Source organism: Oreochromis aureus, linkage group 23 (genome assembly GCF_013358895.1).
Source record: "Oreochromis aureus strain Israel breed Guangdong linkage group 23, ZZ_aureus, whole genome shotgun sequence".
In the NCBI taxonomy this organism is placed as follows: Eukaryota; Metazoa; Chordata; class Actinopteri; order Cichliformes; family Cichlidae; genus Oreochromis; species Oreochromis aureus.
This window is the reverse complement of record NC_052963.1, coordinates 38,176,155-38,191,454: the sequence shown is the minus strand read 5'-3', so window position 1 is coordinate 38,191,454 and position 15,300 is coordinate 38,176,155. Positions and strand designations below refer to the sequence as shown.

Genomic DNA, 15,300 nt, shown 5'->3' with positions numbered 1-15,300 from the left:
TTATGTCAGGATCTTCAATTAAAAGTAAAATATCAGTTTAGCCCTGTTAACTTGTTCAACTTGGTTACTCTCATTTTAACCTTGTTACTATACTATATTTTTAATGGGTTTTTTGGCTCACAAAGGTTTATCTAATAGCTCTGTAATATGAATAGTTTATTTGACCAAAAATTTGGAAATAAATACTGAAATTACCAATAAAAAAAAACAAATGTTTAAAATTTGCTTAAATTAATACTGTGTTAACTAGAGTATTCAGTAGGAGGGTGACTATTACCAACTTAAATGTAAAAAAAAAAAAAAGAGTACCATTGATGGGTTGTTTTTCCTAAACACACTGTAGTTATCATAACCAAGTAGCCTAACAGTATAAAAGTTTTAGCATAAAAAAAATAAATTACCTAAAGCAAAAGTAGTCACTACCAAGTGTATGTATACATCATTTTATTGATGCAGCTGGAGATGTATAACCTTTAAAGTAAATGTGCGCAGTACAAAATGCAATGTTTGCATTCAACTGTAAAGAAAAAGCAAAATAACACAGATATACTTTAACAAAGTATATTCAAAAATTGTACTTCAGTAAAGTTACACTCCACCACTGGCCCTATCCTTGCTCTCATCCAGTGTCGAGAGCAAGGACACTCCCCTGACTTAACGGTAAAACAAACAGAAATGTGCGACAAATACTAGGAGGAGTTGTGCAGATGCTAATTTATTATGTACATATGGCATCAAGAAATAATAAAAATATGACAAACAAGAAGTATTTAGAGAGCTGTTGTTAAATCTCAAAGAAACACACACACACAAAATGCAGCAATATCCCTAGCACTGTCTTATGTACAAATTCCCTTTCATTCAAATAAAAACACAAAGAGGAAATGTTCTTAATTCGAAAAGCATTAGATGGTAGTTTGTAAATTGCTAGTGTATCTTCAGCCAGTGTGAGCCAGTAGTGAATCATTAAGGAAAGGTGCATAGCAGCAAGATTAATGAGACTGAGCAATGCTGGAGAAGTACTCCAGCATGTCCTGGATTGTAAACTCCATAGTGATCCCAGAGCCAGGGTAGCACCTGCCTATGAGATCTTCAAAGTGCTTGTACTGACGGATGAACTCGTCTTGCATGGAGTGCCACACCACCTAGAGGAATAGACAGGAAATGCAACAGTTCAGAGGCAGGAAGAGGCATTCAATGATTTTAATCCCCTAAACTGTTTTTTTCTCACCTGCAGCAGACTTTCTTCTTCACACAGATGTTTGTCCACCTTCTTATAAAGATTGTCGAGTCCCTTTTTCACCTCTTTACCAGGATACTCTTTGATTACTTTCCGCAGCTCTTGCTTGTTGAAGGCCAGCTGATAGCTCACCTCCTCCTCACGAACACCCTGGGCTACACGTGCTTCAACTCCTTCAAAGAAATGCTGCAAGAGAGATGACAGTTTGCCTGTTATAAAACTCTGCTTATATTCGTAATACTCCAACTCAGGCTAATAAAGATGACTGAATTTTGTGATCACTTTAACTCTTCTCACATTCAGCTTTTCTAGAGGCTGGCCCAGAGAATTGATTACGTAAGACTGTAGATGGTCTGTGTATTTGTGCTTGGCCTCTCGTCTCTCTGCATCCAGGCAGGAAATCTTTAGACGTGACAGCGTAGAAAAGATATGGTGGAAATTCTCCATCATCACGACATCTCGTGGTGTTTTCTGGCTTTCATTGGCAACCTTCTCCACTGAGAAAACAACAAACAAGTCAGAAATTCCAGGACACCTCATCGACTCCACATGATCCTTTTCCAATAAATAAGAACTTGCTTAATGATCAGTGGTCTCACCGTTCATAAAGACGGCCCTGATAAGCTTAACGTAAGCTTTGTCCAGGTCTCCTCGACGCTCTGCATTGCGAAATATGGTTTCAGCCAGTTCAGCGAATTCCTCAAACCCAGTGACAAAAGGCAGGATACCAACTTTGCTCTTCTTGGATATCTTAAATTCCTCCATCTGTCGGATCTGATTAGACTGTAAAAAAAGAAAAGAAAGAAAGTTCAAATTTATTCCCAAATTCAGCCCAGCAATGAATCCTTTGACTGAAAACAAACAAATAAACAACAACACTAGTAATTTCCCACAGGCTCTGGATTATCATAGAAAATGAATTCTGTGAGTAAAATTTACAAAACTTGCATGTTTTGCTTAGCTTTTTCACAAAATGATACTACTGTTATGATTTTTGAGGAGTAGATCGCTATAAATAAATCCCTCAACATCAGAAAACTATACTTTGCCTTTATGACTTCATTGCCACCACTAAACTCACGTGTTTGGTGTCACAACACTGAATGCAATATCCAGGCCTGAGTAGCCGTGGCGCACCACCATTCCGGCTACAAACCTTTGGTGGCACTTTAGTGACTCCAGGTTTAAGGCACTTCTGTGTTGGCCTCACCCTTCAGACTCAGAAAGTTTGTCCCCCTTTTATACTGTTTATTATTCAAACATCGTTGTCAGGTGAGTTTGCATGTTATCCCTGAGTCTTTGTGACTTTCCTTCACCTACTTTCACTTCCTCCTACAAGCCAAAAACATGTTTGTTTAGTGGTGATTCTAAATTGGCTGGAAGTGTGGATGTCAGAGCGTGTTTCTGTCTGTCTGTTGGCTCTGCGATGGACTGGCAACATGTCCAGAGTGTACCCCGCCTCTCCTCCTGTGACAGCTGGGATAATCTCCAGCCCCCCCCAACATAACCCCGAGTTGCTCGTGGGTCTGGAGTTGGATAAGCAGTTAAGAAATTAGACAGACATATAGTGTGGCAGCTTTCAATATACCTACATAATATTCCTGCCCAAGTGTCTGTGTGGATAACACGCCAACCTCAACCAGACTTTGATTTATTGATGTCAACAACAACAACAAAAAAGGCACTACTCACAATGCATTTGTCAAAGTTTCTCTTGACAGTCACCAGCACATTTCCCAAAGTTGTGCTGAGATAAGAGGCCGGGTCAACGTTCTCAGCTGTCCACACATGGTGACTCATCTTCACCAGCATGTACAGAGAATGGAAGCTGTCAATCTTGTCGCCCAAAGCGATGAGGCTGTTGAGCTCTGTCTCGATGCTCTGGAAGATTTTATTCATCATCAGCCGCACTATATCTTTCCTGTAAATGAAAAAAAGAAGCGAACAATTGCATTAAAAAAAAAAAAATTTACATCAGAAATATTAGCAATGATCTGCGAGAACTCACTCTGATGACAAGGAGTGTCTGTGTTCTGCCTGGGGAGGCTTTTTAGATGGCAAGCTTCCATCTAAATCCTCCGTCTCTGGCTGACAGGACAAAAGAGATCAAACATGACAAACCTAAACAAACATCTGTGGATGCATATATGAATGACACTGGATCTGATAACACGCTAGTATCTGTCATCACTGTTTTATTCTACACTTTCAGGAGAGACAAACGCTCCAGTTTCAGATGCCACCACACAAGTATGAGCACTGCTATCGTTGTGAAATATTATAATTCATTTAGATGCCATTTGATCTTTCTGTTACAGCCATTTCCAGTATGTGATCAAAAAAATACCTGTGCGAGAGGGGGTGCAACTGTCAAATGCTGCTGCAGCTTGAAAAACTTGCTGATGAAGTCTTGTTCTGCAAGACACAAAGGCTCCAGCTCACTGAGGACCTGCTCAAAAATCTGCAGAGACAAAAATAAATAAATAATTAAATGTAATTTCTTAGGATGTACACACACGTAGCTTTATTTCCACTCCACTTAAATTTCTGGCAGTGTTACCTTGTCGAACTTGGTCCTGTCGGCCACATCGAGGTCAGAAGCGGACATGTTGCCCATGTCCAGTAGTGATGAAGACTGGGAACGCCGGCTGTTGGAGCCCTGCACTGTGAGCTTGTTCAGGCTTGAGGTAGAGCCTGTCAGCTTCCCAGAGCTGCCATGTAGGCCTAATGTAGCACAACAAATATGGTATGAGTTAATGGCTATGTTTTGTGGGAAGGCTAATACAAGTCAGTTTTCCAAAAATTCTACAGTGAAGGAATCCAACTTAACATTAAATTAAATGGTTAGATTTTTGGCATTTGTTACAGAATGTGTGGTAATGTACTGTGATGATTTAGCCCAACCAACCAGGTACACGGTGAGGTAATGGCTTGTATTGGAACAGCAAAGGGGTTTGATCATAGGATTCATTTTAGTACAGTCATGTAGTGATCAGAAGCACAGTTGGAAATTGACAGTGGAACAGCTCCATTTCAAATGTCGTACTTACTTTCTGTTTCCTGTTTGAGTGCACTCTCTTTCCGCGGAAGCGTAGCTGCAGCCAGTTAGAAAGGCGGGCATCAAAGACAGACACAGGTTAGGCTTAATACATGCAGCATGGGAGGGGTAAGGCTAGATGTTAGATGTACACATATGCTGACGTGCACCACAGTGACTTAGGTAGTAGCTCGAAAAAACCTTTGGAAAACAAAGTCTTTGTTTTTGTTTTCAGAAGGAAAAGCTAATACAGAGTGCAGAAAGCAGAATCTGCCAAAACCTAAGCTCATCCAAGGGTTCTGTGCAGATCATACATATTGAGAAAAAAAGCATGTAAAGTCCCTGTGCAAAGGGAAAAGGAGACATTACTGAAAGACAAACTTTGGATGCAGGCATAAGATTATAAGATGGTGCTCAAAGAATCCTGAATAGAAAAAGATGGGAGAAGCCTGCAACAGCAAAGATGGTGGTATAAGAATAATTTCAGGGGGAAAAAGCTATTTATGATCTTATTTTAAAAGCTAAAGCACATAAATCTTCAAAATAACTGTCCAAATAAGTGCATAGAGGGATTATCAAGAAGGCTGCCAAGGATACAGAGCTGTGAGTCCTGTTCTAAAAAGACTTTGGTAATGCTTTTGGTACCAGGCATGGTGCAGAAAAGTTTGTAAAGGTGTGAGAACATAATATAAGAAGAGGATAAAACAGTCAAGAAATGCAACAAAATTCATTCCTTTTGAGTGAACTACATGATGGAAGACAAGCATAGTTCATGTTAAGTTTAACGTGGGAATCATAGCGCTTACCGAACTTGCCCTTCGGGTCTTTGGATGTACCCGCCATTTTTATTTTGGCAACTTCAAAGAACTCTTTGATTTCTCGCTCATACAGTTTGCTCATATATTCAACATATGTCTGTAAAAAAATAGAGAATATTTGTTAAGATTTACAACTTGTTACAGCTAAAATGTGTATTAACATCTTGGAAAACATACACACATCACATTCTAGGAAAGCATTATATTGTACTAAGAATCATGTGCTCTCTCCTCTTTTCTTTGCTTCTAGTTTATTACTTAGTCTTTTTCAACCACTCTCTGCTTATTTAACTGTATTAATGATGCTCACGTTTGTCTGCTGTACTATCCAAACCCCACAAAAAGCACATTTCCCAAAATGTCATACTGTTTCTCAAGTATTTTCGCAAAGTAACACTGCACTGACCCTCGACAGGCCTTCGTACTTCTCCCTGTGTGTGTTCTTCAGCCACTCCATGAGCTTGGCGTAGCGCAGTAAGTCCCTGTGGAGAGGGCTGTGTTTGGGCAGGGTCAGCTCAGCTGTGTGCTGTGACAGGGTTGAGCTCTGGTCATGGCCCTGAGGATCACAGTGAGAACAGATAATCATTAGCAGTATATTCACTAGAAGTATACATTACAGGAGAAAAGTTATAATATGCATTTTTCCATATATGCACGCAAACACATGTTATGCAAAAGGAAGACTTGGCCTGCTTCCTCTTACAATCATCTGAAGCATTACCTTAGTGTACTGTGTATCCAGATGATGTTAAAGTAAATAATCTAAGACTTTCTTACACTCCAGAGCCACCACATTCTCAGCCAACTTCCTGAATTCCATCTCTTCTGATACCGAACTGATGTTCTTCCCACTTCCCCCTAAGCTTGTTCAGTCTCTTCAAGACATGCACGCAGACAGGCACAGCATCTTATGATATGAGACTATTAGCAAAGAAGCCACGTTAGCACACAAACATAATGAGCCCTGAGCCGAGGCATTTGACGGAAGAGGAGAAGGATGGACAGTGCCTCTTCAGCTTTGAGATCAAATGTGAGATGTTCAGTAGTTAGAAATATATCCCATGCAATACATAATGTGCTATGGTGAAAAGCTTGAGCTCTCATGGCATGTATGATCGAGTTATATGTGAGAAGTCAAACATTAGCAAAATGGGGCACGTGGGGGTTGCTGTGAGGGTACTCACTGGAAGTGACAGACAGGAGGACCTATAGAACTGAGGGATGGTCATTTTGAAGTGACTGAAGTGGTTGAACTAACACAGAGACAAAGAGCAGAGTGGGATGATTCAAAGTGGGATACACAGAGAATCAAGGATAGGTGAAGGGAGACGATACAAGGAAGCCCAGGAAGTAAGTCTTAACTAGACAGAAAGCTCAGTAGAGGAGAAAGAGAGAGACAAAGAGCTTGGAAAAGCAAAGGATAGACTGATGTCCTCCATTTCACAGCAGACCAGGGACGAGGATACCAAAACATTTCATTATTAAATCTGCTTACACTACTTTGTTCCCAGTAATGTTCAGATGCACAGAAAATTAAATATTGAAAATCATTTTGCAGTTTGTGAGTTTTCATCAACCAAACATTTACGAAACCAACAAATTTCAATGTTATCATTACACCTTGTTCAATTTCACAGTTCAGTAGTGCTGGAGGATTCAAGAGATATTTATTCTGATGAGATTTTCCTTCTTTAAATGTTTAGAATAAGACAATGAAAATATATTCCTGACCAAGCTATGCCTGTTACCTGATGAACAAACACATTGTTGAGATGATTCGTGAGGCGGCGAGCAAAGGTGTCTCTCAGTTCAGCGAACAGGAGCTGTTGCTGGTTCATAGCCATAAGTTTATCATGGCCTGCAGAAAGAAAACAACAACACTTTAATCTCATTACGTTTTTTTTAAAAGAGCACCGGCTCATCAACCCAGTCAGCAAGTAATCAAGAAAAGTTAATTTTTAAACTTACCTGGTCTGAGAGCCACATTCATACACTGCAGGAGAGCCTCAGAGGCATTGATACAGGCCTCTATACCTTTAGGGGATGTCAGATCTCCCTCCTGTAAGGCCCTGATGTGTCCCTTTGATAAGTCCATGTAGTTCTACACAAGGAAAACAAAATTAAAGTCACAAATCAAAGTGTCGTTGTCTGCAAAATCTAAATTTGGTTGAAAATAGAACTCAAAAAAATTGCTCAACTGATCCTCAAGTGGCCTTTTTAGACTGGTTCTAAAAGTGAATTTCATAGTGCAACCTTTTGAACTTTATCAAGTCCTTAAAATCAGGAGTGTGTCTGCTTTGACTATGGAGTGGACATGGGTGGCTTCACCTTAATTTTACTTGCCGTGTGATTAACTGAACTAAAAAAGTGCCCCAAAAATCTTTTTGTACATTACTTAGCAACAATCAGTATGAAGCCATACAGTCTGGATGGATGCAGCTCACTAACCAAGCTTTGCCACCCTTTAGACCTTATATGATCACTTCTTCCTCTGAAAAACAACATGGCCATTCCCCAAAAAGTTTTAAACTTCCAATACCCTCAGATCCACTGAGGCTTAAAGTTTGCTGCTTATTTTGGTATATTTTACTTATTTTGGAAAACATTTAAATGTGCTCCTAACCACTAAGAACTGAATCTCGTCCAGTAGTTTGCCATTGTTGGTGTTGCTGATCTGGATGAGACGATTGCTCTGTGAGATCTGGTCCATTTGCTCCTTCACACTCTGGAGCATCTCTTCATAGCTGCTCAGCTTGCCCTCAATGGTGTCCACCTCTCCCAGTGCTTCATCCAGCAGCTGCATTAGGATATTGACCTGCTTCTCTGATGCCATGATGGACTGAATGTTGGCCTTATTGTAAGAACAGATAAAGAGATATAATTACTATTATTTTCTTTCATTATTAATGAGAGTGATTTTAGGTCATTAAACAGATGCCGCCCTTAAAAAAAAAATATATACATATATATTTAGGCATCTCAAAGACTAGTTTTTAATATAAGGACGATGAACTGGGTTTACTCACCCCATCTAAAACCTGAAGCTCCTTGAAGAGCTTCTCTGCAAAAGCCTCTGCATTGGAGATGGCGTACTCGCATGTTACCATCATGCTCTCAATGTCTTGCTCTTCACGGGTGCTGAGTTCCTGGTATTCATCCAGAGCATCCTCATCTCCCCCTGCAACACTCTGGCTCTCACCACTTGGCACAGACTCTAAGCCCAGGAGAAGAGAACAAAAACATGTGCAAGACATAAGTAGAATGGCAAAGTTCAAAACACATGAAATGGTATCTTCAGACTCAATCCAGTTTTCTTCCATTATTGAAAGAACATCTAAAGGCACAATTACACTGAGTAAAGGATACCCAGATCTTTCATGGTTTTAAGAGTAACGCTGTACTTATTTTGTATCAGTGATGAAAGTGTAGCATGACTATGAGCAACAAATGAAAAACAATATTAGGTAGTGGCAGGAGGTTGAAAATATGAAGCATGTCTATCAGCTTCCAAGTAAAGAAATTACTGTAATAATTAATCTGTACGCTGAAACAACTGAACTAACAATGTACTTTACTTCTTTTAGCTCCAATTAAACTACAGGTGTGCATTAAATAATGTGGGATATATTAATAAGGTTATATACTGACATATCTATATGTATGAAAAGGGACAATTCACAGCAAAATCAAATACAAATATTTTCACTCTGGCCTCTAGAGTGCGACTTGCCCAGTTTTGGAGATAAACAGCTGTAGAGATGCCTCGAGGAGCTCAGGTAACAACATAAGTACATATTTTTTTTTTGTTGGGAGTTTAAAATCTCAGTACAGGTATAACAGAATTCATGAACTTATACAAAATGCAGCAAGAACTATTTTCAACCTGCTGCCATCTCTAAATCTATATGTATGAAAAGGGACAATTCACACCAAAACAAAAGGAAGTGCGACACCCAGTTTTAGTCATGAGAAGAAGCTCATGCCCAAGGCTCAAGACAATGACACAGGATCTACACATGAAAGGAGGCCTATTATGCTCTCCTACGATTTTCAGATGTGGCTACTCATTAAGAAATGTTTCAAATAAGTCAGTCAGTATATATATGCTAGAAAACCCGATGAACCAAAGGCTCATGCTTCAACCTGCTTGCTTTTAAGTACATTTATGCTTAATTAAGAGGGTTTTTTTTACTCTTGTATCTCTGTGATGTCAAATAGAGGTAAGAGTGGCTTTTGCCTGGTCAGTATAGACAGCAGAAAGCAAATAGTCCCAACATCAAACTGTTCATAACGTTTGTTTTTTTGAATAATTGGCTCATGATTTCTGGAAAGAGGTATACTGCTGAGTGTTTCAAAAATATTCTGTCCACATCAAAGTTCACATGACATCTAGTTCAATTATAATCAAGAGAAGACTGGTTATTTCTCCAAAACTGAGTCCATCCATCCATTTTTTTAGTTTAAGGTTGTTGTGGGTCTGGAGCCTATTCCAGCTGTCATAGTGCGAGAGGTGGGATAACACATAGAGACATACAAATATTCACACTCAAATCCACACCTACGGCCAATTTAGAATCACCAATCAACTAAACATGCATGTTTTTGGACTGTATGAAGAAATCAGAGGTACAGAGAACCCACACAGGCGCAAGGGAAACATGCACATTTGAATCAAAGACTATCTTGCTCTAAGGCGATGGCACTCAAAACAATATAAAGAGATACACAGCTACAGGCCAGAGGACAAGTATGTAAATTTGATTTTGATACAAACAGTCATTTTAATGTGGAATGAACATGGGAAACAAGGAGATTAAAAATATGATCTAAATGTCTGTAGACAAACAAAATGAATCATGTCTATTTATTTTCTAAGGACAACGAGCCAAATAGCAGCAGTTTTAAGGAGGTGAAAGTCTCTGGTGAGAATGGTGGTTTGATGTAATGAAAACACAATGGTGAGGAACGAGGAGGGGAAAGTTAAGTCCTACCAACCTTCCGCTTTAGGAAGTTCTGGCCAGAGAAAGTTAAAGAGAAAAAAGTGAGAATAAAGAAAGACTTTAACACAGAAAACCATACCACAAACCAGGAAACAGAGAAGAGGCAGAATCTTTTTGAAAACATGCCATTAAAAAATTAAATTAAAAAGAAAAATCCAGTTGGAATTCTCACTTCCATATTAGATTACCTCCAATATGTGCACTCTAGTGTCAACGGCAGTGGTTTGAGATAAACAGACACACCTTTAAGCAAATGCAATCAAATCGTAGCAAGAGGCATGCTGTCACAGGGATGGCTAATGGTGGAGTATTTATTTACGCACCTTCGAGCAGCTGAGAACTGACATTCACAAACTCCACCTTCTTCCTCAGATAGCGCTGGTTCAGCTTCCAGATGCAGGAAATAAAGGAGTTTTTTTCAGCTGTACTGCTGGCCACCCACCGGTAAACTTTCTCAAAATGAAGATCAAACTCAGGATTTTCCTAAAGCATAAAAGTAAAAAACAATATCAGCTTTGAAAACATGTTTTCTAAGTGAAAACACAAAAAAGATCAGAGAAATGTATTATTTCTCACCTTGCTTGCATCTTTGGCATCTACTTCTGTCAAGTCTCTGAGCTCCCAGGTCTGCTGTCGCTTGTAGAAGTCCCCCTTGTCCGATTTTTTCACCTTTACTACTTTAACCTGGACAGGCCTCTCTGTGGTAACTGGAAGAGCAAAAAAAAAAAACTATTACTTAAAAAATTAGTTCAAAAGGCTTTTTATCCTTACACACTATTTACAGCCATTTATGTGATGACTACCTGTAGCACACAAGAAGCAGTTCTTCTTCTTTTTTCCTGCCTTGCAGACGTTAACAATGCCAAGGAGACGCTCATCATTGGGTGTGAAGATGTCCCTCTGGAGAGCATGCTTTATGGCTGTCATGATGGATGCTGTCATACAGAGACCATGACATAAATAAATAAACTTTTGATACACATACACAAATAAATGCTTCTTTCAGCTTCAGGTACTTGCAAAGTTAAAGCTGGTTGTCTGTTTTAGGGACTCTGAAATAGTTATCCATGCCTTAATTTCATCCTGAGTGGACTACTTGAATAGATTTCAATCAAGTGTCAGTCTGTCACTGCCTGGGTGACTAGAGCAGGCCCAAAACACAGAAGCTTGGCCCAAACAAGTTTTCTTATTGGATGTTTCCTAGAAGCATATTATTACTTTTTAGGAAAAATGCTATATAAATAAGGTTTATCATTTCCTTCATACAGAAAATTTTGGTGACTGCCCCAAAGAAGTTTAGCCTTTCCCAAAGAGGTCTTTATACTCTTTTGGGACATTTTTGTGTATCAAATGGTAAGAAATAACAGGATGCACACTGCAGTTTAATAAGGTAACATCATTTCACTGCCCTAACTATAACTGATGTGCCAAAAAATGATTAGTAGTATCATATAAAAATTATTGATTTTGATATTATTATATTATTTTATATTTATTTGACATTTATATATCCTGTATTTATCGAGGTAAAAAGTATAACTGACACAAAAAATGCCTTTTCCAAGACAGTTCCATAAAGATCTTTTAATGTAGAAGATGGAGTAGGCACAATAGTGCAAAGTCATCAGGATACTAGAAAAACTGATTATTTTATATATAGTGGTGTGAAAAAGTGTTTGCCCCATTAGTGATTTACTACTTTCTTGTAAATTTGTCACACTTAAATGTTGCAGATCATTAAAAAACAATAAATATTTGGAGAAGGATAACACAAGTAAATATACAAATTCAGTTTCTAAATGAAGGTGTTTATTATTAACCTAATAACTGGTTGGGCCACCCTTAGCAACAAGCGCAATCAAGTGTTTGCAATAACTGGCAGAGAGTTTTACAGCACGGTGGATTAATTTTGTGCCACTCATCATTGCAGAATTGTTGTAATTCAGCCACATTGGAGGGTTTTCAAGCATGAGCTGCCTTTTTAAGGTCGTACCACAGTGTCTCAATTGGATTCAGGTCAGGAGTTTGACTAGGCCAATCCAAAGTCTCAAGTTTGTTTTTCTTAAGCCATTCAAGGGTGGACTTGCTGGTGTGTTTTGGATTGTTATCCTGCTGCAGAACCCAAGTGGACTTTAGCTTGAGGTCACGAACAGATGGCCGAACATTCTCCTTCAGGATGTTTGGACAGGAGAATTCCTGGTTCTATTTACCAAAGCAAGTCTTCCAGATCCTGAGGCAACAAAACAGCCCCAGACCGTAACACCACCATCACCACATTTTACTCTTAGTCTGATGTTCCTTTTCTGAAACGCTGTGTTACTTTAAGCCCAATTAAGATCAAAATGAGCGGTGGTCAAGATGTACAATTAGTTTCATATCCCTGCTTGAAGAGGTTACGTCAATGCACATAAATAGTCGCTTTGTGTCTTTGTGTATTTCTAACGCAGACATATTTAAAGGACGTCGGTTAAAACTACAACATAGTGCCCCAAAACTAAAATAAATGTGCTTTAGAGGCAGCTGGTGAATACTGCAGCCCTGAACCCAGAGACATCGGTGGCCCTTCCTGCTGTCCTCTCTGTCGGTTAGCGTCTGTTAGCTGAACAAAGCTAGCTACTGCTGTTAGCATAAATGACGCCGGTTGCATAAACCAGGCGAAAAGAGTGCGTACACCCGCGAAATACTCGTATAAACCACTGTCAGGGTTTTTAATCAAAAGCCACTCTATGTGCATTTTAACAGAGATATAATAAAATAGCGGTTACCTTGTTTTTTCAGCCCTCCAGCCCTAGGAAGCACCGCCCTCTTACTTCCTGGTCCTCAGATGGAGCGGTCATGTGACAGCAACATCCTCCTCCACCAGCAAACGCTTAAAATAACACTATATTCAGGTCACATAGATTCTGTGCCTTTGTTTAACAGTTGCCCCTCGTAATATAACAGATCTCCTCGCTACAGAAGTGTAGATTTGTTCTTTATGTACATTATGTTGGATAACAAAGCATTTATTCGTTGAGTCCTGTCCCAGATGTTGACGCAATGTCCCACGCGCTTTTCTACAGACAGGCTTTTTTTTTTACCCAGTGCATTTGAGGGGAGGGAGTTTTATTATAGCCTACAGTCGAATGTTAGTCTATCTATTGCCATACTCATCAGGGAAAATTACAAGTCAACAAAAAGTCACAAGCTTTGCAGAATTTGGTGAATGTGGTGGAAATACCACATAGAAAGTCTTGAAAGCTTGAAAAAAAAAAAGAAGGCACTCAAGATGGTTCTTTAGTTCTAAAAACAAAATGTGCAGAGTCCCAGGTTTTTAAGCCATAGTGGAGGTTGTCCCCTTCGGTGATCGTCCTGAAGGTTGTAGATCCACTATTGATTATGTGAGTCATTACGTCAGCCAAGGTGTGAAAACAGGATGGGTCATTATTGCGGGTTAAGGGACCTTGTCCCACCCCAACATGCAATTTGTTCAGGTCACCTGAGGAAAAATGTTAATGGAGGTTGAAGCACCTGGGAAGAGATCTTAAGACTGCATTGTAGACTGCGACTCTCCACCTTTGGTTTTTACAACTAAAGAGGTTGCCTTCTTTTTTCAAACTCTTAAGACTACCATGACCTGGATGACAAAGAACCTACAAAGGAACACCACACAGACTATTTCATCCTATTTCTCACCATCTTTATTTTAACACTAATATTTTAGCACTTAATTTAAATGCTGGAAAGTGTTTTGTTATTTTTTTTTAAAGGTTTTGTATTATTAATTTGTTTGTTCATTATTCAGCTAATGTTGGTTCATGAATCACATGGAACCCAATTTAGTGCCTTGAAAAAAAAGTGCAGTTGGGTGCAGATAAATACATGTACATTTCAGGGATGGTCACCGGGGCCATAGTTTGTTTGTTTGTTTGTTTGTTTGTTGTTGTTGTTGTTGTTGTTGTTGTTGTTTTCAATTCAATTTTATTTATACAGCACCAAATCACAACAACAGTCACCTCAAGGTGATTTATATTGTAAGGTAGACCCTACAATAATACATACAGAGAAAACCCCCCCAAATCATATGACCCCGCTATAAGCAAGCACTTTGGCGACAGTGGGAAGGAAAAACTCCCTTTTACCGGGAGAGAGAAGTTGGGGAGAGAGAAGAAAGATAAAGACATGCTGTGGAAGAGAGCCAGAGATTAATAACAAGATTCATTAAAGTATGATTCTAGTATGATAAATGAAAACAAAATATGAAACTCTTAGATATCTGTAAAACTACTCCCCTAAAAGTCAAAGGAGTTTGCAAAGAAAAAAGCGTCTGGACTTCTTTAAGTTGCTTGAAGACGTTTCACCTCTCATCCGAGAAGCTTCTTCAGCAACTTAAAGAAGTCCAGACGCTTTTTTCTTTGCAAACTCCTTTGACTACGATGACCTGGATGACTGAGAACCTTCACAGTACTCCCCTAAAACACTGCCAGACAACAGAATGTCTTATTTTCTGTTAAATTATTTTTCTCAGATAGTGAGTATTCCCTTTGTCATAAAAATAAATGCAAAATCAAAAATATCTCAGTTTTTTCCATATTCATTGAGTCTGCTGTGATCAAGTGTCAAGCTGTGGAACACATAAGTGCAGTTCTGATAACCAAATATGTCTTTATGACTTATACAAGTCAAATTTACCAAAGTATTAACTTTGACACCCTTACTCAAATAAATGATCTGAATGCATGTAGCTTTCATAATTTAATAACTATGTACTTTTTAATTATGGCAAGAGAAAAAAAAGGTTTATGCCATAAACAGAGGAAAGAGGAAAGTTTTGCAGTGAGACATCCATTTCTGTCACTTCAATTAATTCAAGGAGGGTCAGCCATCTGCCACGACCAGCTGAACAGAACATGGCTTTAGCCAGTATAGGTCAGCTGGACAGCAGGAAGGGTGCATATAATGGTTAGAACTGCCAAAGTGCAACAACCATTTTGATATTGACTAAAATATCATGTAAATTTAAGAAACATTGCAAAGTTATATTACATTGTCTTTGAATTGAGAGTCAAAAATAGGAGCCTTCCTAGCAACCAAAATATTTCATTCCTTGCTGGTGCAACTTTCCAAGGTGATGACAAAATTTCACGTAATTCAAACATGATCAAACATGATAAGGACACCAGGTGGCATTATTAAGCCACGAAATAGATATTATTTCTATACTTT

General features: G+C 38.9%; 1 protein-coding gene across 2 annotated transcripts; it reads right to left on the bottom strand.

The window, feature by feature from the left end:
- Positions 1 to 427: 427 nt before the first annotated feature.
- On the bottom strand, positions 428 to 12,969 carry exoc1 (exocyst complex component 1). 2 transcript variants are annotated; one of them, XM_031753691.2, is made up of 19 exons: positions 12,861 to 12,969; positions 10,899 to 11,030; positions 10,672 to 10,802; positions 10,419 to 10,578; positions 8,122 to 8,309; positions 7,719 to 7,946; positions 7,064 to 7,196; positions 6,844 to 6,953; positions 5,502 to 5,651; positions 5,084 to 5,192; positions 4,291 to 4,335; positions 3,801 to 3,964; positions 3,588 to 3,701; positions 3,249 to 3,328; positions 2,933 to 3,161; positions 1,840 to 2,023; positions 1,538 to 1,737; positions 1,232 to 1,426; positions 428 to 1,145 (listed from the first exon to the last, which is right to left on the bottom strand). In XM_031753691.2, the coding sequence occupies exons 2-19, from the start codon at positions 11,020 to 11,022 to the stop codon at positions 993 to 995; spliced, it is 2,697 nt and encodes an 898-aa protein (XP_031609551.1). In that variant the 5' UTR covers positions 11,023 to 11,030; positions 12,861 to 12,969; the 3' UTR covers positions 428 to 992. The 2 variants fall into 2 exon arrangements, with proteins under 2 accessions (XP_031609551.1, XP_031609553.1); XM_031753693.2 differs by lacking the exon at positions 4,291 to 4,335.
- Positions 12,970 to 15,300: the final 2,331 nt, after the last annotated feature.

Excerpts from the sequence above, each read along its gene's own strand:
- exoc1 (XM_031753691.2), bottom strand. The coding sequence starts at position 11,022 with ATGACAGCCATAAAGCATGCTCTCCAGAGGGACATCTTCACACCCAAT. Across the intron at positions 8,310-10,418 it reads CAGTTCTCAGCTGCTCGAAG|AGTCTGTGCCAAGTGGTGAG; the intron begins GTGCGTAAATAA and ends TCCTGGGCTTAG. Across the intron at positions 3,162-3,248 it reads AGACACTCCTTGTCATCAGA|GAAAGATATAGTGCGGCTGA; the intron begins GTGAGTTCTCGC and ends TTTCATTTACAG.